Source organism: Scomber japonicus, chromosome 17, assembly GCF_027409825.1.
Source record: "Scomber japonicus isolate fScoJap1 chromosome 17, fScoJap1.pri, whole genome shotgun sequence".
In the NCBI taxonomy this organism is placed as follows: Eukaryota; Metazoa; Chordata; class Actinopteri; order Scombriformes; family Scombridae; genus Scomber; species Scomber japonicus.
In genome coordinates this window covers 9,278,139-9,303,713 of record NC_070594.1, presented here as the reverse complement: position 1 = coordinate 9,303,713, position 25,575 = coordinate 9,278,139, and the positions used below count along the sequence as shown (strand labels likewise).

Below are 25,575 nucleotides of genomic sequence, written 5' to 3'. Positions count from 1 at the left end.
TGAAAGACAGAAAGTTAAAACGGAAAAAAAGCCATTTTTCTTTTGTGGAAGGGATCACTTGACCTGAAAGCTGGAGCTGGGTGCAGTTTGTTTGCATATGAGGCAAATACTTAGGATCAGACGTCAGTACTTCAGCTATAACTGACCTCATTGCTTATTGTGATTTTCATTTATTTACTGTATGTAATGTATTGATGGCGGCTTCAACCTGCTCTGAACCCTTCTTTTACTTTGCTAACGAGATGACGTTAGCTTGTCGCACATGTCCAGAAACGTTCGTCTGATTCTGGCTCTGACATGTGCAGATGTGTCTGAGAAGTTGAAATTTTGAGTAAAGAACAAGAAAATCCTGAACTCCTGCTGCTATAGTTTGTTTAAATAGCCTCTGGAGTCAAAGCTAGCCAATCTGAACAGAGTGGACTCATCAGGAGGAGGGCCTTAAAGAGACAGGAGTTAAAATGGCTAAAATGAGATATTTCAGTTTATGGGTCAGTGACAAATAAGGGTTGGCAAGATAAGCAATTCATAAATGATCTTAAAAAAATGTCTAAAAAGCAGCATCAGGTTTGTTAGAATGTACATTTTGTTGGTTTCATATCATTTGAAATGACATTTGCATTTTTTAAACCAAAAGTAAGACTGAATACTCCTGAAAATGTCAAATGCTGTAACCACAGAAGAATGTTAAATATTCAATATTTTATCCACCTACAGTGTATTTAAGTGTACTTATACTAATAATTACTTTATTTAAAAAAAAAAAAAGAAATGTTTCCTGATTGACATGATTCCCCAGATTAAATTTAATATTTAGAACAATTGTATTCCGTTAACTTTATGTAACATAAAAAAAGTAAAAAAGTTATAATGTAAGGTCATGCCAAAATATCAGCAGATGATTTAATTGTTGGTGTTCACATTTTCATTATACGTTATTTAAAGTGAGGAATGTCTGACTAAGGTTTTTGTTATAAATGCACTTGACTTGTTTTACTAAGGCCAAACTTATTCATGCACTTTATTTGACTTCCTCTTCCTCCATTTATAATGACACAGTGTCTTAAAACCAATTTAGGGAAACCCCCCATTAGCATAATTCTTTCTGTCTGCTGGACCATTAACGCTGTCTGACTCCTATTTTTTTTTTTCATTGGGAATCATCTGCAAATATCCACTCTTCAGCTCTGTTTGCATCTTTCATTTTTCACCTCACTGAGGACGTTAATGGAAAATAAGTGATCCAGAGGACGCCTCGTTTATTTTAGTAGCTCTGAAGCTTTACTTTCAGGATTTTCATATTCAGGGCAGTGGCTGGAAATAGATTTCAGTTTTTGCACCCTTTTAGTTTATGACTCTGGTTTAAAAAAAAAAAGCATTAATGTGATGATGATGATGATGATGATGATGAGCACTCTGGAGTCGAGGCTCAGCTCTGCCATTAGCCGATCGTTGTTGATACTTTGTGGTTTTTTTCGAATTAGCTGCTTTAAGACCACCAGAGGGATCAGCTGACTCCACAGCTGGAGGTTTTTCACTTGTTGTTGAAACCAGAAATTATTGGGTGAAAGTTTAGAGTCTAAATTTAGCAGCAGAGACTAGTCTACAGTAGCTTTCATTTTAATGTGGAGTAGGTTGTTAAAGTTTAAAGTCATAAATTTAAAGATACTATCAGGAGTGATAAATTAATTATACAGCAATTAAAACGGATACATTCCTGTTTCCAAGCATGAGTCATGATAGTTTATTAAAAACTATGATCATTCCCTAACCTTAATCTCATGGTTATTATTGTAACCATGGCAATGAAGGTGGCCTAACTTTAAGGAAGTTGTGACCACGTTTCTCTAACCTTTATCAAAGTGATCATTTCAACCAAAACTATGATCTTTACCGAAACATAACCAAGTAGTTTTTGTGCCTAAACCCAACCAGACCTTAAACACAGTGTTGTCACATCATTAAACAACATTATTTTTTAACAGTTTTGGAAAACTCAGACAAATGATGATGATTATTGCTGATAGGGGTGCCAGTTTAGAATATGCTGCTATGTGCTGCTCTGGAGTCACAATGTCACACAATGTATTTGGTCTTTCATTTGGAGGACTTGATGGATTCATTAGTTAATTAATTCATTGATTTTAAAAAGAAGTAGTTTGAAGGCTCTTTGACTAAAATGCAAACAGAGTCAAGTTCAAATCCTCAAAAAGGAGCCTGTAAAGGATAAAGCTGGTGTTATTTTACCTTTTTCTTATTATCGTCATCAAATCTCTTCAAGACTCTCAAACCAATAACTGGAACTAGTGTTTTAATAATGCAAATATTAAATAAGGCTCATCCTTTTCAGGCAGCCTTTTCTCTGTATAATGAGTCACAAAATAAAATTCCCAGCAGGTTGCAGGAACTCAGCAACATCATTAACTGGAATAAAACACATTATAGCCCCAATGATACTTTCACCTTTCATCAAAGCAGAGTTTCTATTGGTGTTGCTCAACCCAGTTTAACAGCTCAGGAGATAATTACATCACATCCAGTAGAAGATGGTGTGTGTGTGTGTGTGTGTGTGTGTGTGTGTGTGTGTGTGTGTGTGTGTGTGTGTGTGTGTGTGTGTGTGTGTGTGTGTGTGTGTGTGTGGGGGAGCTGTACAGAGTAGCTGCAGCAGGTCTGATCTCGTCTTTTTTGCATTTCATAAATCAGACTGCAGCCATTCTGTATCAAACACACTTATGTGATTATAGTCTTAATATGATTGTTGTGGAGAAATGCTGAAATTATAATATTGAGTGGAGACCGATGTTGAAATCCATTTGGCACTTAGAGGCAATGTGTCCTGCAGCAGCCGCAGCAGCACTGCGGACATTTTTAGTAATGAATGTGTCCAATGGGAGTTTTGAATGTTCTCATTAACCTGCTGTGAGACACTGTGTCAGATTCTGTGTAAAGTGGTATACTTAAAGTCCTCCTGCACTCAAAAATATGTTTCCTACTTCACTATGAAGTCCATTCTCAGTGTTTGTGCACTGCAGGCTTTAATTGTCCACATCATGCTTTATGTAAGTTGCAAACTGGACAACGATTGGCTCCGAAGTTGTTGTGATGTCACAAATCATGCTCACAGGTAAGAGATTTAAACTTGCAGTGTGCTTTTTACATATGAATGAACGTCTTTTACATTCAAGCCTTTGTTAAACCACTTCACATACAGTAGAGCTGATTAAGTCACCAGATAAATCTCTGCGCTGGTGCAGACAGCTGCATACTGAGCATGCTCTGTGGGCGGAGCATATGCACCAAACACTAACTTCCTGTTAGCCCGTTGCTAACTTTAATGAGGATAAAATAATTCAATCATGTGGCTCTTCTAGACTTTCCAAATGTTATTGAACTGAATAGATCAAATTCTGATAGTCAAATAAGTCACTTTGTTGGGGTTGTGGAACGCTCAAAACTATTTATCCACCGTTTAACAGTCACAACAGTAGCAGTGAAGTTAGCTATGGCAGAGCCTGTGAGGTGATCGTGTGTCGACAGTGTTTTTGTAATTACTCTCACTGCCAGAAGGGGGAGATTAAAGTTGCATACTCCAGCTTTAAAATGGGCACAGAGAAACTTTCCTCCTTGAGCAGATGAATGAACAAACTCTACACATACATTATTCTGCACCGAGGTGAGAACTTTCTTACTCTAATGTCATGGTCACCAGTTTAAAAGACTTGGACTCGGGATGGACAGTTTAAATGGAAAGAATGATCAAAACTGATGTTGGAGAATCAGAGATCTCATATTATTAATCCACACATTCTTCTTCCTTCTCAAGACTTGGCGCCTACATCACCCACAATGCAACTCAACTACTGAAAGTTAGAATATCTTTGGAGTTCCCTTTTAAACATTACTGCTTTCTTTCTGGTTCCTGAACAAGTTTACACACATTTATTTCACACACACACATCTGGTGTAAAGTGGTGTCTGACACTGAGCAGTCAGAAGATTTCTCCTTAAATTTTTTTATATCCCAGAGAAATACAGTCTCCTGCTTTGTAACACTGGATAAAATTTTACAGCCCTGATAATAAGTTACCAGCAACCTTTGATCTACATTTAAGTCTTCCTACCTTCAGGCCTCAGACGTACCTGAGTCAAGCTGCAGTGTTGAGGCGTGTTGTAGAGCTCAGGACGGAAAAAAAGGTGGATATCTGCTTCTCATTTGCATGCAAAAAAAGGCTCACCAAAACCACAAACACAATCTGTCCTTTTAACCATAAAATAGTTGGCATGTGTAGATGTTGTCATTGGTCTTGGCAGAATTAGTGATAGGGAGTGTGGTTACCAAATTTGAAAACAGTGGAATTTCTTTTTATTGAAATATTTGCCAACCTCTTAGATGGGTTCAGTCTTCAGTTGAATACAAAACTTAGTTTGTTGTTGCTGTGCTTGAACCTGTGACCTTTTAGCCACAGGGCTGATTCTCTGACCTCCACCCAGTGTAATCATCAGATATTTAGTCATGAATACAAATGAAATACGTGTCACACTGTTTGGTAGGGTGACGCGTATTCTCATGTTCTCTTTTGTATTTCTTCTATATTTATCTTATTACATATATTATGTTCTCAAAGACCTACATACTAAACCACATTACATCATACATTTGTTTCTTTCTTCAATACAGATTACTCATGTTGTCCTGCACTAAACTGAGAGAACAGCCTACATGAGTCTCATATTTTACCCATAGACTGTATAAAAGAAATGGACGTAACATGCGTGACGTCACCCATTGGTTTGTGGACTGCTGCTCAGAAGCCAATATTTTCGAATCTAGGCAGCGCCATCTTGAAAATTTCAGGTGCATGCTGGGAAAAATAAAAACATGGATTCTACGTGGGCATGAGGTGGGGCCATGGGCGGAGTGGAGAGGTTGGGATAGGTTGTGAGGGCTGGATCTCGAGGACGTTGGTCAATCAACCTGTCAATCACGACGTAGCCACGCCCTAATGCATACCCTGCTTCATCGTCAAACATAAAATCAGAGAGGCCAAAATTTCACAAATGAACATCAAACTGCATTGAAGAAGGCTTTAGACTAGCGATTGAGACCATAAACACATTTTGAAAACGTTTACTGAGGTTAGAAATCAAGTGAGAAGTTGGTGAATTCTCCATTGACTTGTATTGAGACGGAAATCCTTTTGACACCAAAACGGTCGCCCCCTGGTGGCCTTTTGATAGAATGCAGTTCTAAGTTACTTCCGCGTTGGCTTCATTTCAGAGGACCGGAACTCCCCGCCTGATTTTACCTTTAAGACTTGTTTTAATTCATGTTATTGGCTACCTGTGATGTGAAAACGTCAGATTTCCACACAGAGGAATAAATAGTGTGCATACTGTAGGGTTGGGTTGATGGGCTGCCATATCATCGTCCATTGCCGATGGCAGACAGTCATCGTTACACTGTGATTTAAAACTTAATGCACACACATATATAGAGAGAGTAATAACCCCTCCTCTACTCTCTGGTGGACAAAATTTGTTTTGTATGTAGATTTTTTTGTCATTTCTTGCTATTGGCTAGACAGATGCTGATTTGCATTGAGGTAATATCTGCTATTATAAGGCCTGGCTGATATATGAGTAGATTATCAGTCTCTCTTTCTCTTGTCCTCTTTCACAATACAGCATTAGAAACTAGATTAGCTGTAGATGCATGTAGACAAAGTTAGAAACAAATAAAATGCACCATTGAAAAACAATTGTAAGTCAAATTTAGGCACTTATATACATATACAAGTCAAATACACACTGTAGAGATGGCACAAAAGTAGACCTGGTGTGTAAAGGTAGCAGAGTTGGATGCTGGATCTTGTGTCCATTGTCCATTAGACATTTATGATCGTCCAGTTACAGAACTCGCTCTGCTTGACTCACCTCAGCAAATAAAGGACACTATTGTACTCAGACGATTATGGTTTAATTTCCCTAACTGAATTTGATAGGCTCTTAGTGGTGCATAATGGTGCACTGTTGAGGTCATTATTGAAAATCTTGTGCTGTTATTGAGTTTGCAGTTTGGCTGATGTGAAAGGAGAGCTAATGGATGTTGTAAGCAACTTCACGTCAGCCGCAGCTGTTTGGATGGAAACTGTAAGACACAACTTAGTTTAAACTTAGATCTGAACACTGATAGACACTAGTATCACAGAGTGTGACTTTGATACTGACTCAGAGTTAAGATGCTGATCGTGAAACCTTCCTGGTTCAAGTCCAATTGATTTCCCTTATCTCTTCCTCTTCCTTTTATCTCCCTACTGTCAGCATCTCTAATAAATGCATAAAAATGCCCCTATAGGAAAAGTGACTATAAATACATACGTTTACAATGTATAGTATAGTCTCTTTTGGTTTTATTAAGTTGCACACCAGCATAATGATCAAACGTGTCTTTTTTGGCTGGATTGCATAAGAGGATGGAGTTCTACACGCAGGAAAAGTCTGTGTCTGACTGACTGAGTGAGTGATGAAGTTGTACTGTTGGTCCGGTTAATGTTGGGAGTTTTCCCATTGGTTGCTTTCAAAATGAACTAGTGCAAGCAGTTGTCTATTATGTCCTCAAGGAGGCGTTTACGGCCGCTCCACTGACAGCTGAGCTAGCACATGCCTTACCTCGGTCTGTACCCGGATTCCCACGCCATGATTTGCACATCTGTCAGAGGAGAGTTGAGGTGTTGTTGCGGCTGACCCAGGCTTGGTTCTGTTCATGCTGCTCCTGGGGATGATGTCGGCAGCTCACCTGGTGGTACACCTGGGGCTGCCGCACATGCATGAGAAACCTCTAACATTCGTTTACGTGGCTGCATCAGAACTGGGACAAATGGAGAAAACTACTCTCCATGCGCCAAGAGGCATGAGGGAGAATGTGCAGTTAAAGCACCCCAAATAATAATCACTGTTTCTATCTATCATCATGTCATGTGATTTGCTACTTTAGTACACTTTAATCAAAAAATATCACCACTGCTGAATATTGCAGATGGGACTACTACTATTGTCCACACTCATACATTGACCACCATACACAGTCTAGCCACATACAAGGTTTTGATCTAGTCTTGTTAGTGACTTGAGCAGTCTATAAAATGTAAGAACATGAGCTAAAACATCATTTGGAGCTCCACAAACACAGTTCACCCTGAATACTAAATGATCTATGAGCTGGAACGCTGCGTTCATGTAAATACTGTTTACTCCAAGGAGTCAGCTGCTTGTTTTTCTTGCTTTCTCACACATGCTGGTAATTTGTGGTCTGTTCTTGTTCATGGAAAACAGTAGAGGTGGGAAAAGTAATGAACTCCAGCTTCAAGACTGTGGTTACCTTTTACATTTCACATCAACAGAGGCTCAGAGTATCAAAGGTCGTCCCAGGGGGAAAGGACCTGGGTAACACGATCAGCTGCTAGTTTGACTCAATAACACTGTAATTGGTTTGTTGGCTGCCACAAAGCTCCCGAAAGCTCAGAGCACATGAGAGTTGATAGTTTGTGTGTAGGTCACAGTTCGAGGATTACTTCTGTTTTTGAATGAGCATAAATCGTCTCTAAACTGAAGAAACCACATCACAACTTTATTTCAGTTACTACCTGAAGAACAAAAGACATCAGTGCAACCAAAAACAACATTTTTCTTTTCTTTTCTTTTTAATTAGGATTTAGTTAATTGCTACTAAGATTTGAGAGATTAAAGCAAACACCTTGGATTGGGCTTTCATGTTAGATAAAAAAAACAAGAATCTGATTTAAATGACTAAGAAGAGACATAAGTTTATTTGGTAATTGGCATCTAACATATGTAATTAGATTTCCAAAGTGCCGAGAATTTCAACCATATACCCAACTTCTGTTTCATAGAAAAAAAACCAACACAGAAATTGTAGTTTTTAGGTGACTTAAATGTTTGTGTTGCATATACACACAGTAAGGAAAACACACCTCTGACTGTTCCTTGTGTCATGTTTTCCAGAGCCTTTAGAGCGGTGCGATGGAGGATGGGAAGCCGGTGTGGGCGCCCCACCCAGCGGACGGGTTCCAGCTGGGAACCATAGTGGACATCGGAGCTGACAGCCTCACTATCGAACCTCTCAAGCAGAAGGGAAAGGTGAGCGTGCACCGAGCTGACGGGTGCAACTCCTGCTGTGGTCTTTAACTAAAGGATTTCCGATTTGCTGAATTGCTTTTTTGGATGAATTAAGTTTGGATTTGTTGACATGTGTCAAAAACTTTTAAAGGACGGATTCACAATTTTTCAAGTCTGGCATGTCTGATCCCCTTCAAATGTGCTTTCAGTGTAAGTGATGTAGGACAAAATCCACACAGTGTGTCTGTCCAGTGTCCACACAGTCATTTAGTGCAATAATCCATTTAAAAGTCAATTTAAAGCTTTTATGAGGCTTCAGCGGTCTGAGTTAGTCATATCAAGTGGATATCTGACACATTTACAGTCTTTTTAGCATCAAATTCCCTTTTTGTGTTTCCCTGTTGAGCTGTGGTGGAAGTATAGTAACAAAAAGAAGGACTCTGGCGCTAAAAAAAGACTGTAATGTTGAAAAGATATCTACTCATTTTGACTCATTTGGACGACTGAAGCTTCATATTAGCTCCAGATAAACTTTTAAATACAGTTTTTGTTGTGGAGGACTGTGGATTTTGTCCTCCATCACTTACATTGTAAATTCATTATGAAGGGATCTTCTAATGGTCAGTATGAAACAGGAGAACAATTACAGGAAGAAAAAAACATGTTTCAGTGTGTATTTTGGCAGCTGACTGTTATTTTAAGACAGACTTGAAAAACTGAACTTGTCCTTTTTAGGTTAAAGAACCTCCGGAGACAGTTTTTGTTAATAAATTGTTTTTACTACTCAAGATCTTCCCTGAAATCTCTCAGAGCTCTCAGAGTGTTTCCTGCCAGGCCTTTTATCTGATCAACGTAAAGTGTGTTAATGATTTAGCGTGTCACTTAATCTGTACTGAAGGAGGCCACAGTTCCTGGAGCAATAAAGCATCCTTCACTCTCTGACTCACCTTTACAACCTGCAGGTCCTAATGTGGCTCAAGTACAAAATTAATCAGCGGTGTCTGAAGTCAAGTTGTTCTTCAGATCAAGACATACATGCTTTCCTTGATACCCCCCTCCTCCCCTCCCCTCCCCTCCCCTCCCCTCCCCTCCCACGTTCATTGTTAATTCACTTTTCCGCTGCATGAGGTGCCATATCGCCCTCACCAAAGCTTTTAATGTCACACAGAAAGCCCCGTCGCTGTGGTTACTCCTAAAGCTTTGTGTCCGTCTGGGTAATCTTTACCCCGAAGGCCTCTATGACGGAGTGTTCCCTTTTCATAGAGCCTCCTCGCTAATTCTGTTTACTGTCGGTCTATAAAGTACACGTCTGTCAGTGTTTAATGGGAACACGGTTCTCAGGGCCGACAGTGAGTGTGGTGTCCATCATCACATGTGGATCACTTTCCTGTTTTTCCTAATTTTTTAAGCTATAGTGGAAGCAGTGGTAGTGGTTGTCTTCCTGCCAACACTATTTCCCAGAAATTATATTCATATCTGATGCATAGCAATGACACGAGGAAACATAAAGAAATGTTGTTAACGTATTTGACAAGCTGCAAAAATGCTGATACTTTAACATACGAATGAAGCGTTCCTTGTTTTTTCCACACCTAAATATCTGATCTTGCAGCACAATATCCACCATTAGAAACTGAATTACATTATTTAACTTTTTTATGGTTGTGTTTAAACTCTGGCGGCACTCAGTTAAGGTCAGGGAAAGCCCCCTCCATCCCAACCAACTTCCTCCTTCCAATTATGACTTTTATAATGACAATTATTACTGAGAAAACAATTAAATGGAATAAGATTATCATTTCTAGGAGGCAGGGTTGTTTCTATATCTGCACTTTTCTTTCTTCAATTTTATTATTTTAATCTCTCCGCTTCACTGTGGAGAGCAGCAGTTATTTCTGCAATGATGTAGTCACGACAACGCTTTTTATAACCCTCCTGTAGTGCACATGATCACCTCAGTATCCAAGAACATTTACCTCACCTATTTACTAGTTACTATGGCTCTGATCTTTGCACCTAATGCACATGGTAGCATATAAAGTTAACTGGGTGTCTTGAGCTTTAAAGCTATACAAATCTTGCTCCTTTAGAGGATGGCAGTTGTCTGCTTAGATTCATACAAATTGATATTACTGAGCCTAAAAGTCCCAAAAGTGAAGATTAGAGAATGTGCTCACAAATTATTATAGTCTATGAACAAGGAATATCATATTTGTAGTAAAAGCTGGCATGCAGTATTCATCTAATGAGTGACACATTCACACTGCAGGCCTCTGAGCTCATTTCCAAAAAGGTGCTAATATAAAACAGTTTAATAGCTTAATGGTGTGAGATGACATCAGTGTTGAAAGGACACTTGTGATTTTGTAATAAAAGACATCAGATTCCATTAAACATGTTCATTTGATGTATTTCCACACATCCTGGTTGCTGTACTGTATGAGCCTTCAAGTTTCAACTGAGCTGAGGTGATTTATGAAGGGCGGGGTTGTTATTCCCAATTCATGTGTCCACTTGTCCTTCATTCTGACTCAGTCGAGTTGCTGCACGCATTAAAACAAGACGACTCTGTCAGGTGAAGAGAGAGTTGTCATAACAACGCTGAATTTCCTCTCTAAGTGTTCAAAATCAACTCACATGTTGTTTTATTATCCTTTTTTAAGATCTGACTTTCTAGCTTAGTTATACATAGCTTAGATCAGTACTGATGAAATATGATTGCATGGAGACTTTTCTGATCCTTTTGCCCTGAGTTGAGTTTTTAAGAAATTGGCACCGAGAATTCAATGAGATATGGAAATCAATTTATGATGCTCTGTTAAAATGAAAGGAGCCGCAAACGCAATATAACACACTAATCACATTAATTATCTAGAAAGAATTTGCAAATATTTTACTTTATTTTATTTATTTCTCTTATTAATTATTCATTAATTAATTAGTTATTTATTATGTTTATTTATTGTCTATTTATGTAATTTATTTATTTTTTATTATTATTATTATTATTGTTATTAATAATAGGAGGCTGGCTGGCTTTGGCCTTTTGGGGTGGGTTTGGGAATGAATAAATAAAAAAATAATTATGGGAAAAAAAAGAAATTGGCACCAAACTTTAAATTGAAGTACTTGATCTTATTTTGCCCTCAATATTTTTTTCCCACCAAGAAAAAATGCTTTACCGTAGTTTATAGAAATTTAGGGCAGCAACTGACAATATGTTCATTATCAATTAATCCAATGATATTTTCTTTATTAGTTTACTTCAATAGAGGATAAAAGAAGACAGAAATCAATCACATTTGAACAGCTGGAATTGGAGAATTTGGCTGTTTTCCTTCCTACAAAATCACTCAAAAGTTTAGTTGGCAACTAATGAGTTAACTGAGTTGTGGAGGATCTAGTAAGATCTTAAATAAAGTGCTGCCTGAGAGGATCAGTTCAGGGCCAAAAACAGTTAAAAACCTCAGATTTGTGTGACATTTAGAGGAAATAAACCCAGCTGATGGAGCTGTGGAGAAACTGGGTCACGTGTATAACCCTCAGATCTGTTCTCAGAGTGAGTTTTCCAGGCCGCAGCAGAGGCCCGTAACAGTCAGAGTCAGAACAATGTCCGGTCTGTCCCGTTGCAGCCAGTTTGTGCCAGTGTCCGACGATGTGTTCACTCGCTGGCACGCCTCCTGGGATGGACGTCAGGGGGGGGGGGGGGAAGACAGAGAGCATGATACTCTGTCATCCTATCAGCCACAATAGTTGGACTCTTTGTACCGTAGTGTCAGGAAATCTCAGAGAGCGCCCACAGTTTGATCTGCATGTCTGTCTGTGAGGATGACGGAGTGGAGAGGTTTAGGGAAGAAGAAGAAGAGATTATGCAATGGATATTTTAAAGTAGTTCTAATATTTTCTTTTAGGAGGAATAATAATACCAGCAGGTATTTGAGGCAAAAGAGACCTAGTGGATGTGAGTTATTTACTGTAACTGACTTTGCAACCACAGAGCCACAGCTGAAATAATCAATTTGTAAGTTTCTTAGAATCTCAATTTGCTGCTCAATACTAAGTAGAGCTAAGTAGCAAGTAACCAATATTCTTCATTATTGATTATTCTGACAATTATTTTCTCGATTTAATTGTTTAGTCTATAAATATAATAAATATAATTAATTCCAAGTCCAAGGTAACGTCTTCAGTTGTGTTTTTTGTATCTGACTAATGCCCCAAAATGGCAAAGATTGTCAATTTACTCTGATATAAAACAGGGAAATTGTCATGTTTGAGAAGCTGGAACCACCAAATATTTTTAATTTTTGCTTAAAAAAAACAAGTAAATGATTATTGGATTATTAAAATATTTGATGACTAATTTTCTGTTGATCAACTAAACAATTAATCGATTACTCCTTGCACCTCTACTGTAGTTAAATATCAGATCTGTACAGTTGGTACATTTACTGTTTGGGATAAATCAACACAGACTAAGAACACATCAGCTGTACAGTAGGAGAGGATTTAACCTGTGACCTTCTCTGAACTCAGTCATTGTTCCTCTCCACCACTTCGTTGGTATTAAACATGACGAAGAGTGTTTAGCTTCTATTTTTTCTCTCAGATTATTGGCCTTGCATCACCTCCACCTCCTCTTTCTTCCCTGCTTTCTCCACTTTATTCTCCTCATGCGGCCCAGCTCGGTGGAATCCAGCCAGTTTTGGGCTGAGAATGTGGAACATGCCACCACTGGAAAGAATGAATCGACTGTACGTCACCTTGGCACGCCGGCCTCGCTGCTCTTGAAGGCCTTCACTGCTTCTGTAATTGGACAGATTAAATGACTTGGCCCTGCACAAGAGAGCCTGTTTTGAGCTGGCAGTGATTGGCCTGCCGATCACAGAAACACAACACCAACACACACACACACACACCCTCCTCCATTCCCCTCCTCCAAAACAATGAGGTCACATGTGTCCTCATAAACCCCGCTGTATTACTTCAACATGGTTGGTTTTAGCTTTAAAGAATGTGAACTGTGCTAAAGGGGCTAAAGCCTCAGAGCTTTTAGAGGAAACTTCAGGCCGAAGAGTGAAAGCAGAGAACATCGTTTGTTCCTCTGGGGGTCAGTTTGCTTTAATTGGTTATATTTAAAGGAAATAATGTCATTTCTCAGTCAGGGCTCTAACTTATCCTGGAAATGACAAAATATAGAATAAATAACTATGACATGCCAGCTTGTAAACAGAGGGAGGGAAAGCAAAGCAAAAAAGCTGCCTCAAACTGGTAACATTCAGGTGTCTCAGTGTTTTGATTGATGATATCTGCCGTAATGAATGAAATGATGACGTGAGAGTAAATGTGAATGACTAATTTATAGGTGGGGTTTCAATTTGCGCAGTGGAAATGCTGGATATTCTGGAAATTCGGAAAAAAGATGAAATCTTGCAAAAAAATAGTTTTCACGCTTGGATGAGATGGAAAAGTTGATGTATTGGGACAATTTTACCAAACTGGTGCAAAATCGGGGTTGAAAACATCTTGAAATAAATGTGTTTTTTCCTCCAAAACTTTTTATATATTCAAATGATATAATATCCAAGGTGCAGCCATCATTTCTAGTTCTTCTTTCCCAAAATTGCATCACTACCGAAACACATAACATATAATATAATTAAAAAAGGGCTATATGGACATATTAATGTTAGTTTACATATCTTGTATTTTTATAAAAATTTTTTTTGCAGTTTTATTAAAACATTTTCAGATGTAAACCAATAACACTTACAATTTTAACAATATTTTAAGTAGAATTTTTAAAATTCAAATTTGAATCCAATTTAAAGTGCATAAAGTTGATCATACTGATTTCAAAATTAAGGATCAATTAGTTTTAATATAGATTAAACCAGACACTATCATAATATCTTCATTTCTACTTGATTTTTGACTAAACATCCCAATTTTCAGTTGTGTCTGGTCTCTTCTTTGTCTCTGGGCGGCGTTCAGTATGTTTCTGTATAACTGATACTCTCCATCACCAGGATGTGCGTCACGTTTTCTATCGCTTCAGCTCTTGATTGCTGCTCTATTAATGACGTCAATGCGTTGCAACATCTTCTTTTTGTAGTTCACTTCACTCGATAAAGGAGAATCAGCACCACCAACTGTTTACTTTGACTCAACTATTAATATTAAACCAGAAGTAGATGGACATGCACGTTAATTTGTGTTTTCCTTTGTTGATTTTCTGAAATGTTGGTGGGAATCTACACTACATTTGGATTGAAACCTGATTTATGATCTGTCTCTAGTCTGTGGCCAGGAGCTGGAGCTGTGCATCGTGGCTTGATAGTGACTGTAATTGTAGATGCAGGCATTTGCTTTGAGTTTTATTCTGGACGGACGTGTGAGTTTAGGGGACTGTTAATAATGCAGAGTGGTGGCACTGTCCTCAGTGTCTCAGTCAGCACGTTGTCTCTGTCCAGCGTCCCTTTCACGCCGATCCTGTTTCCTGCTGCCTCCAAATAATTCATGAGGCCTTCGTGCATCCTGCTGCAGTTTGGGGACCAGAGCAGCTCGTATATTTAGAGTCTGGAGAGATTGAGCTTGAAATAATCCTAAAACAGGAAGAAATAGGTTTCAAAAAAATGCAAATGTATGATATTTTTCTCCAATGATATTTGAGAATTGACAAAATAACTTTCTTACAAAATAACTGATGTAACAAAAGTTTTGAAAAAAAGTATGTAGCTTTAAAAAAAACTTAAACTTGATGCAGTGTGGAATAAAAATGTGTTTTCCATCACAATTATATATGATATGATTTAATAAATGGTTCTTTTTTCTACTTTTTCTTTCTCAGATTTACAAAACCCCAGTTCCTCAATCTACAAGCTGTCTCTTGTTTCTTGTTATTGGTGTGATTTTATTTAATATAAAGTTTATATACTATACACTATAAAAGTTATATGTCTATAAATGAACATGGAGGCTTATTTCACTCTAAGAGGGTTAATAAGCTAAGTGGGAAAATTAAATGTGTGAGTGAAATGAGGGGTTTTATTGTCCACTAGATCTTAGAAGGGACTTAATTCCTTAGATCAGATTTTATAAGTGGGAGGTTCAGTTAATCGAAGTGAAAAAATATGAGTTATAACATTAGTTATAAAAAAAGAGCACATGTAGAATAGCCTAAATGTGTGAGATGTGGTTGAAGAGATAGCTGGGTGGGACTTTTATTGTTTTTCCCACTTTGTCAGAGTCTGAAACTAATTAATACCTTCAGACTTTTTTTATGGTATTTTGTGTAGTCTGCTGTTATTATGTCAAACAACAATATAAGGCTATATCAGCTCAATTGTTGAGTGTCTATAGGATCAAATGCCATAATCATGATCCCAGAGGAATCCAGGGATTAAGCGGATCAAAGCAAGAAAACTAAAGGAGTGGAGGGAGTGAGTTTTTTCCCCCAGCTTGGTCTGAGGGGAAGCTGGCTAAGAACCGCTGCCTCAGATGACAAATAACACTTTAACAGACCTGATCCTTTATGTTTGTGCCAGAGGATATTGTGCTCACATGCTATTTTTTGATTTAATGATTAGTAATCTTGGCCTTTACTAAATTTCTTCTCCCTTTTGTTTTGTTTCTTGGCAGACATTTTTGGCTCCTGTCAACCAGGTCTTCCCTGCAGAGGATGATGTCAACAAACATGTGGAGGATAACTGTAAGTTTGAGGTTTTACCACTTAGTTTCTTTCTAATATTTCTCTTTTTATCATTCTATCATACAACTTGTTAGATATTTAGTTGCTAGTGTTAGTATTTTTTAATTAGTTAGTTATGGTCAAAGTTTTAGTTGAGTCTAGTTTCCAGGTTTTAGACTGCTATGAGGAAGATTTTTTACATTTTATTAGATTACTCTTTTAATTCATTACTTGTAGTATTTCCATGATTAAGTGTTTATTATTAGCAGGTGTTGTTATGTCTTTAGTGCTTCAGTAACTTTTTGTCATTTTTTTGTGTCTCTCAGGTTCTTTGATGTACTTGAATGAAGCCACTCTGCTCAACAATGTTCGAGTGAGATACAGCAAAGACAAGATTTATGTAAGTGCTGACATGACTTAATTCATTTATTAATCATCTGTGCTTCCTCCACAATGTTTTCAGTGCCTCAAATTGAAGTGTACAAAATGTGAAACTGATGAATGATACATCTTATGTGTCCAATCATCATCTTTATGTTGATTTGGGCCATTACAGTTACAGAAATAAGCCACTGATTCTGTCAAAAATAAAGTAAATAATAGAAAATAAATAACAGATTCAGGTCCATGAAAGGAAATTTGACAGAGTTTTGTTATTCAAAGACATTTCTAGAATCCTCTATGACCTTTGACCCTGCTAGTACAAAATAACTAGAAGAACATTTCAACATTTTAGCTACTGAAGTTCTTCAATTTTTAATATAGTTCTTACACACATATTCATATTGATACTGAATATATTGATTTATTATCATTATGACTCAGATACGCCATGAAATTAGCTTTTAATATGACATTGATATTGTTAAAGGAATTTATATTTAGTGTTTTTCGCCTGTTGTTTTGGTGTTTGTTGTTCTTTGAGGGTTAAAAAAAAGGAGATGGAAAAAAAAGAAGCACAGCAAAACATGAGTTATGTAATAATCCACAATAGGAGTACTGTACACAATGAACCGAGAGGTGGAGGAGCAGGAAGGTCAATCAGGGCTGAGCACTTTAAGATAGAAGTTAAGATAGTAGCATGAGAGGACACACGCACCTAAACATCTAAATATATAAAACACAGCAGGACTCAGGTGACCTTAGTTCTGTTTCTTTATAAAACTTCATCTTCCTCTGAAGTGACGCAGCTGATGTGGACTCTGAATTAGACTCGGTGCACACTGACACCTAGTGGCTGAAGAAGGAACTGACTGAATTAAAGTCTAACAGCTTATCCATTGTTTTCATGTCAAAGAGACGTATTTATTGATAGTTTATTTAGTCCAGACTTAGTAGAAGTTATGGATGTCTTCCAGCAATGATGCCCTGCAGTGTTTTTTTTTAGTCCAGTTAAGGTGATGAATTTAACAGTGGAAATCGGAAGGACAACACCTTTATAAATACAATGCGGTCATGTGATATTCCTGTAGCTGCAACACTTACTCAGTAACCAAAGAAAAAAAACAATATTTTGATAATAAATTAATCATACAAGTACTTTTAAAGTAAAAATAACAAAAGTATGACTGCTCCACATTTTAAAATGTCTCACATTTTGGTGAAATTTTAATATTTTGTCAGACTGAGACACTATGAAGGACATTTTTTGCAGTTTCCTCATATTTTATTGACAAAGGTGATGAAATAATCATCAATAACAGACCTAGATATGTTCCCAACCTCACGATTTGACGAGCATCACCTGAATACATTAATAATATACTCGCACAACATAAATCATGATATTCTCAGAGCCGCCGCAGACACTCGAGTTACGTCCCTCAACTTGTTGTATAAAAAAAAAAGCGGCATTTCTCTGAGCTTGTGAAATATAACTCATTAGTCTCGTCACATCTTGTTTGCCTGTTCGGATACATTTGGTATAGAAGCGCAGAAACCTCGGTCTGAAACGAGGTTTTAGGAAGTAAAACTCACTTTTGGTAACTGCAAAAACAAAATCAGTTGGTGTTACGACATATAAGCACAGAAAGCTTGACATCGATCTTTGCTGCATCGGGATTCCGGAAAATATAGGAAATCGGAAAGAGAAAGTTTATATAAATACTGTAAGATTCTGCAGTTTTCCTTAGTCGATGTTTCTAAATAAGTCGTTCTTCTTCTCTTCCAGACATTTGTAGCCAACATCCTGATTGCCGTGAACCCGTACTATGACATCCCAAAGCTTTACGCGCCGGACACCATCAAGCAGTACCGAGGCCGGTCCCTGGGCACGCTGCCGCCGCACGTCTACGCCATCGGTGAGTGACGGCACGCATTATTACTGCTCACAGAAATATGTGTTGAGATGAAAGGCAGGTTTGGTGATTTTAGTTCTGTGGGTTTAATATGCAAACTGCTGTATGTTTTAGGTTAGATTCCTCTTGTTTTCTGCTGATTGTGCCATAATGAGTCACTGTGTTAATTATGATGAGGTAACTGCACAGCCAGACAATCAGGGTTCAGTTTTTATTAGTTTTTGTCAGATTTGCTTCGGTTCCTGCTAAATTCTCTTTCCTTTTTTCTCTGTTTAAGAGTACTGTAGATCCATCCTGAATCACAGATATTAGAAGACTGTTGAGAATATATTGATTAATCATCACGAAACGCCACAGATTCATATTTTATTTCACTTGACCCTTTTGGGCGAACTGGGCTGAACCTATATGTAAGAATTGGGGTTCAAATCCACTTATTCTATCCAAATCTTTTCTAATGTAAATTGCATCAATAAAGTACAATATTAATTAAGCTGGGCCCTGCTGTACATGATGACCTAATTTTGTGTTTCTGTCTTGTTGAGGGTGTCGAAATCTAGTTTATAGGCTTCATTATGTTAGTTTATATCACGCTCAAAGGTAGCATATTCCTAAATGAGGTTGTTTTGTAATCAAAATACTACAAATTAACAAAAGTTAAGTAATATTCCAGTATAGGAGTATACCAAACAATTACCAACAGGCCTATCAACCTGTTTCTGTCTGTTAAAAAGTAGATTTTGACGCCAAAGAAAGTGACAGAAATCTTTAATGAAAAAGCCTCTTTCAGCTCCTTATGATCTCAGTTTATATTGTATATTAGTGAAGGGCATATTACCAAACAAATGAGCAATTAAGATGCTATTTTACTGCATTAATAACACATTTGGTGCCTCCTCTGCTTCTTCTGTGCAGTAATAATCTCATGTTGTAATTCCTGATCTGTCCACCAGGCTGCAGTCAGCGCTCAGATTTCCCACAGTCCTCTGAACCTCACAGTCGACTCTATCATCACTTTTGATATTGCAGTGAAAAATAAATAAATAAAAGAGGCAGCTTTGGAGTTTGATATGTGGTGATTATTGGGGTCAGGTTTGTGTCCTTGAGGCAGATGAAAGTTTAATCTAACAGCTGCTTCTGTCTGTGACGCTCCGCCAGCTGATAAGGCGTACCGGGACATGAAGGTCCTGAAGATGAGCCAGTCCATCATTGTCTCAGGGGAGTCTGGAGCCGGGAAGACTGAAAACACCAAGTTTGTGCTCAGGTGAGGCCAATGCTGCTGCAGACATCTGAACATATATGAAGATTACATGTTAGTTATTTTATTTTGACAGGTTTTTTTCAAATGAATCAATTTCTAAATACATTTATTAATTATTTGACTCAGCTCATTCTTTTGACAGGTTAATGATCTTTTTTTCAAATTAGTCAATTACTAAATACATTTTTGAATTATTTGAATCAGGTCATTCTTTGTAGCTGTAACCGTAACTGTTTCTTTTAGACAGTTTCATTTGATATAAGTCTTCCTAAATGATCTAGTTCTCATTATATATGGCATTAATGGAAATGTAGTTTTTATATCCTCATATAAAAACTAAACTTTAAACTTTTAAATATAGTAAAAGTAGTCTAAAAGATAAGATGCAGATAAAAACTAAAAAGCAGCATTAAAAAAAGTGTTCAAACTAAATATAATATATTAATACATAACATATAGAACTAAAACAGGACCTGCAGCTCAGTAATATATTAACACCTAAAACACCAACATTAGAAAACGAATGCAGTGTAATTAAACAGCTTTATTATTATTAAGATTAGAATAAGTTCAGTTTTTGCTGAAATCCAGAAACCAAAGAGCAACAATGGGAGTCAGGATGTGCTACAGTGTTATGACGATAATCATCAAAGTTTCCTGAAATCCTGAAATCCTGAAATCCTACTATTACTGCTAATTCAACGATGGTCTGTATAATGCTGCTTTGTTGGACTCTGTATAAAATATAACATCTAAAACAGTTTAAACTCTCAGGTTGACTTTTAAATCACTTTAAATTACAGCTCAGTGTCTCTTAAATTCAACACATCCATTCTTATTTTAGAAATTCATGAAACGGAGTGCAAGAGCTTTGTAGTAAGTGTTGTCTGCAGGGTGTTAACAGATAAATTACATTTTTAAAAGGCATAGAAACGTGTAAACACACACACACAGAACATAATAACAGTTATACTGGGCTCATTACAGATCGCTAGTGGCCAAACAAAAATAAAAGTGCTGACGAAAGAAGGACCGCTCTGTGTTCATCATCACAGTAGTCAATGATTGATGATAGTTGGTGGTATTGATATCATCAGTATATAGAAATGGAGTACTGGCACATCTCTAAATGGGAAACGTACTCAAGAAGAAATAAATACATTTGGGAAATAAATGACAACTTTGGGAACATTTTGTAATAGAAGAAGATATAAAGCACTTTTTTAGATGTTTCTACATCACTGAGAGAGGCGCAGACTGTGTCCGAAATGACTTCCTGTTCTCTATATAGTGCATTACATTTACCCTCTGCCATTTTATTTGAGTGTCTGACTGATAATGGATTTTTGGGGGCGATACTGATACAATTGTTCATCAAATATGGTTGTGACTTGTGACAAAGTTATGTAATGAAGATATTTTACAGTTTAGGAATAAACTTTGTTGTATAAAGTGACATCAGTGGACAAAAAAGTAAACTTCACTGAGAATTGAATGATTATCAATAACTGTAAATAAAAAAACAGTAAAAACATGTATGTATATATTAAACTTGAATTAAGAAAAATAAATATATATATATATATATATATATATATATAAAACTTTAAAGAATGTAATAAATATTGACACATACCGGTCAGCATATACGCCGATACCAATATATCTATTATGGACTATTATTGGCTGATAATATTGGCGGACTGATATATATTGTGCTCTAAAATATTCACACACATGGGATGAAGAAAATAGCGTCCGACAATGTAATCCTCCACATTTAAAAAAAAACTAGAAATTATCTTTTTCATAAGACATGTTATTATCTTATTTTCTTACGTGCGATGGATCTATTAATAATGTGTATTTTTAATATGTATAATGAGGGATATCTTACTTTAAATATAGAGCTGCCTCTTTTTAAAAAATCTAACTACCGGTATGTAGATATTATGACAGCTATATGACCCGATGCTTCACTCTTGAGAGTCCTATTTATATCTTTTTTATATATTATTTACAACTATCTGGCTATTTCTCAAATATTCCTTCCTACCATTTTACATTTATGTACATAGATTGTTCTATTCTTTTTTTTTTCTTTTTCTTTTTCTTTACACATTCTCTTGTTTGCACCTATATGCACAACTGTGAAGTATTAAGTGGGACTGACGCATCATGTGACTGTCAGGTGACCATGGCGATGTTCTAGTTGTTTTTTAGTCATGAAAAAGAGCGTTGTGCTTGATTCACGCTGATGATATCCAAATAAATACCGGCATTGGAAGCTGCACACAAAATGACAATGATTAGTTAGTGTCTAAAATCTTGCTTTGTGGCTCACTATTGAGTGTTTATTATAGAGGGAGTAGTGAATGAGGGAATAAGGGAGTGATTTCAGACACAGCCGAAGATTGTTACAGAAAAAATCAATATGTTTGGTGACAAGATGATCTAACAATGAGTAAAAAAACCCAGCCTCCAGATTGACAGCTTTTCCGACTTAAAGCTCCCTTTAACCTCTTTCCCGACAGCGCGACAGAGAACATTGTGTTCAAACTCGTTGTGAAGGTCTTTCTTCATTCTTAACACGACTTGTTCCATCACTCTTTGTGTGAACGACTGAACGCGGCACCGTGAATGCCCTCAAGGAGAGACTGTATGAAAATGTTCAACCTTATCCCCGATTCATAGCATGTCGCCCCCGTCTCTCTTAGTGATTGTAGACTTTTTTTTTTCCTTTTTACTGCGAGCTACAACCTTAAACTTAAAAGTGTTTACAAGGCCGCTGTATTAAATTACATGAAGGTGTTGCTGCTTATATAACCGCCTCCGGGCCTTTGACACTGAACCTTGCTCAGCTTAAACATTAATAAACTTGAGTGGATCTCCACCTTCACCTTTAAATGCATCTCTGCTGTCCTTTTTTCTCCCTCCCAATAGATACTTGACAACCTCGTATGGAACAGGTCAGGACATTGACGAGAGAATAGTAGAAGGTAAGATTCACTTTTCTGCATCAGTGAAGCCCTTAAAGCAGTGGTGTCAAACATGCGGCCCGTGGGTTAGAACCGGCCCGCCGAGGGGTGCGATCCGGCCCACTTTCCTTTCTGTGTTCTTTTCCTTCCTTCCTTTCTTCCTTCTGTCCTTCCTTCCATCTGTCCTTCCTCCCTACCTTCCTTTTATCCTTTTTTTCATTCCTTCCATCTGTCCTTCCTACCTTCCTTTTTTCCTTTCTTCATTCCTTTCTTCCTTCCCTCTGTCCTTCCTCCCTTTCTTCCTTCCTCCATTTCTTCCATCTGTCCTTCCTTCCTTCTGTCCTTCCTACCTTCCTGTTTTCCTTTCTTCGTTCCTTCGTTCCTCCGTTTCTTCCATCTGTCCTTCCTTCTTTCCTTCCTTCCTTCTGTCTGTCCTTCCTACCTTTCTTCTCTCTTTCCTTTTGTCTCTCTTTCCTTCCTTCCCGTCTTATTTCCTTCCTTTCTTCCCTCCATCTATTTAATGATCCGGCCCACATGAGATCAAATTGGTCTGTATGTGGCCCTTGAATGAATATGAGTTTGACACCTCTGCCTTAAAGTTTATTTCTTTATGAGTTTCTGACCTTATTTTTTTCTCTCTCTTGAATCGGGCAGCAAACCCTTTGTTGGAAGCTTTCGGAAACGCGAAAACGGTCCGGAACAACAACAGCAGTCGCTTCGGAAAGTTTGTGGAAATCCACTTCAATGAGAAGGTACTAATGACTAATAACAGGTTTAAAACTTTGGAGCGCTTTTCAGATCGAGTGTTTTACAAATAATGAAAAGTTATGAATTAAATATGACGCCTAATAGCTATGGTTGTTTAGCATAAACTGTTTATATTCGTCTTCATATTCACTTTATGAATATCCCTGAATACATGAATAAACAAAGTATCCCCTGTCTTGTCTCAGAAGCATACACAGCAAAAAACAAACAAACAAAAAAACAGTAATGAGGCTTCAGTATCCAAGTTATCTGTTTTTCTATGTTGTCTTAATGTCTGTTTCTGCAGACCTGCATATACAGTATATACAGTAAATCAGTATATCTCCATTTATTACTCATACACACACATTAAATATCCTGTTTGTTTGTATTATTCTTCTATTTCCTCCAGTTTCCATCACTTTTATTCATTTTAAAATCTAAAATTTCTGCTATTTTATGAGGATTTATATCTAAACCATTGTAGTATCATTAGTCTTGACAAAGAGAACAAATATTAATGTACTTCCTGTCTCTGTGTTTGTGTGGTCAGAACACCGTGGTGGGCGGCTTCGTCTCTCACTACCTGCTGGAGAAGTCGAGGATCTGCAGGCAGAGCTCAGAGGAGAGAAACTACCACATCTTCTACCGACTGTGTGCCGGAGCCTCCGAGGACATCAGGCAGAAGTTCCACCTCAGCCCCCCGGACACGTTCAGGGTACGGACACACAAGAGTTTCATCTCATCAATTCGTATTCTTGGTGTCTCATACAGTACACACACATGTAGACTGGAGATGAGTAGAGAATAGACAGGGACAGATAGATGCATAGATGATAGATGATGGATGATGGATGGAGCTTCTAAACAACTATTTTTAATGAACATTTTTAATTTGAGCTTAAAAACCACTTGAAATACAAAAAGTTAGAATAGTATTTGTAGTTGACTGAGGGTTAGGGTTAGGGTTAGGGTTAGGGTTAGGGTTAAAAGTAGTTGTGTGGACAAAAAGAACCCTCTGTGTGGAGCGATGAGGAGACTCAGATGAATACATGAAACCAACAGAAATTTCCATCATGTTTTCTACATTGTTTTTCATTATTTAAGCTTTGGCTGACAGGGATAAATGCATAGATAGATAGATAGATACTGCAGATAGATAGATACTGTAGATAGATAGATAGATAGATAGATAGATAGATAGATAGATAATGAATGGGCACAGCAGCTTCTAGTTTTTATGCATATTTTCAATTTGTGCATAAAAATGTCAAAATATCTAAAAGTGTTTGTAGTTGTCCGAGGTATAAATAAATGTAGTTGAGTTGATAAAAAATATCATATTTCCATCATGTTCTCACCGTAGTTCTCTATTATTTGAGCTTTGACTGATGCTGTTTTAATGATGCCATCTTGTTTTGTCCTCTTCTTCTGTAATGACTGGACAGTTAGCACCACCAGCTGTTTCTCTCCTGATATTCACTCAACAGGAGAGGATAGAAATGAGCATTAGTTTGCAGATTATCTGAAAATGTGTTTTACATTTGTGCTACATCTGGATGAAAACATGGCCTATTTCACCTTGCTATTTTTACTACCATTATTTACACCTATTACACATTTATGCAATATGAAAAGCTTATTATGCTTATTTATGTGCATGAATTTGTACAAAAATGTACTAAATTTGTAGAAGCAGGAGCAGCAGGAGAAGTTCTTATTCAGCAGTTTTTACACTGAACTGCTACCTCTTAAGATCCAAGATTCAATACTTAATTGCCATTTCAATTAACCTGATAGGAATTTAGGTTTAGTGAGGCCACAAAAAAACAGCAAATGAAAATCACATAATAAAAGTTAAATACATGATAGTAGCAGTATTGCCATTGGCATGCTATCACCAACCAGTTAAGATGTATACCATTGTATATACAGTATATTAGGGCTGCAACTGATGATTAATTAACTGGTGAATAGTTTAGTCTATAACATATGAGTAGATGGTACAAATGAAAGAAAGGAATGTTATAATTTCCCAGAGTCAAAGGTGACGTCAAAGGTGTAATTTTGTCCCAACAACAGTCCAAAATACAGAAATATTCAGTTTGCTGTCGTGTATGACAGAGAAAATCATGAAATGTTCACATTTGAGAAGCTAAAACCAGCAAATTTCCTCTATTTTTGCTATAAAAAAATGCCTAAAATCATTATTATTATGAAACTAGTTCTCCATTTAACTTCCTGTTGATGGACTAATCATTGCAGCTCTATTATACATAAATTATAGCAGCACATTAATTCTTCTGTAACTGCATTAGTGCAGTTACAGAACCTGGCTGTCCTGCTACTGGAGCTCATCCATCTTTTAAAAGAGGAGAAGAAGTAAAACAGATGGTTAGCAGCATGAGAGGAGTCATGAAGGATCTTGTGGTCGAATGGTGTCGATTTCAGTGACGGTGATGTTTCATG

The 25,575-nt window shown here is 37.2% G+C and overlaps 1 protein-coding gene across 1 annotated transcript in view; it reads left to right on the top strand.

Moving 5' to 3' along the window:
• The window catches only part of myo6a (myosin VIa), a 161,390-nt gene that overhangs the window by 17,084 nt on the left and 118,731 nt on the right, over window positions 1–25,575 (top strand). The window contains exons 2-9 of the mRNA XM_053336497.1: window positions 8,020–8,154; window positions 15,775–15,844; window positions 16,150–16,223; window positions 17,994–18,123; window positions 19,279–19,384; window positions 22,325–22,380; window positions 23,014–23,111; window positions 23,660–23,824. Coding sequence (XP_053192472.1) covers window positions 8,038–8,154; window positions 15,775–15,844; window positions 16,150–16,223; window positions 17,994–18,123; window positions 19,279–19,384; window positions 22,325–22,380; window positions 23,014–23,111; window positions 23,660–23,824 — 816 coding nt within the window. The 5' untranslated portion in view covers window positions 8,020–8,037. The remainder of the gene's footprint in view (window positions 1–8,019; window positions 8,155–15,774; window positions 15,845–16,149; window positions 16,224–17,993; window positions 18,124–19,278; window positions 19,385–22,324; window positions 22,381–23,013; window positions 23,112–23,659; window positions 23,825–25,575) is intronic.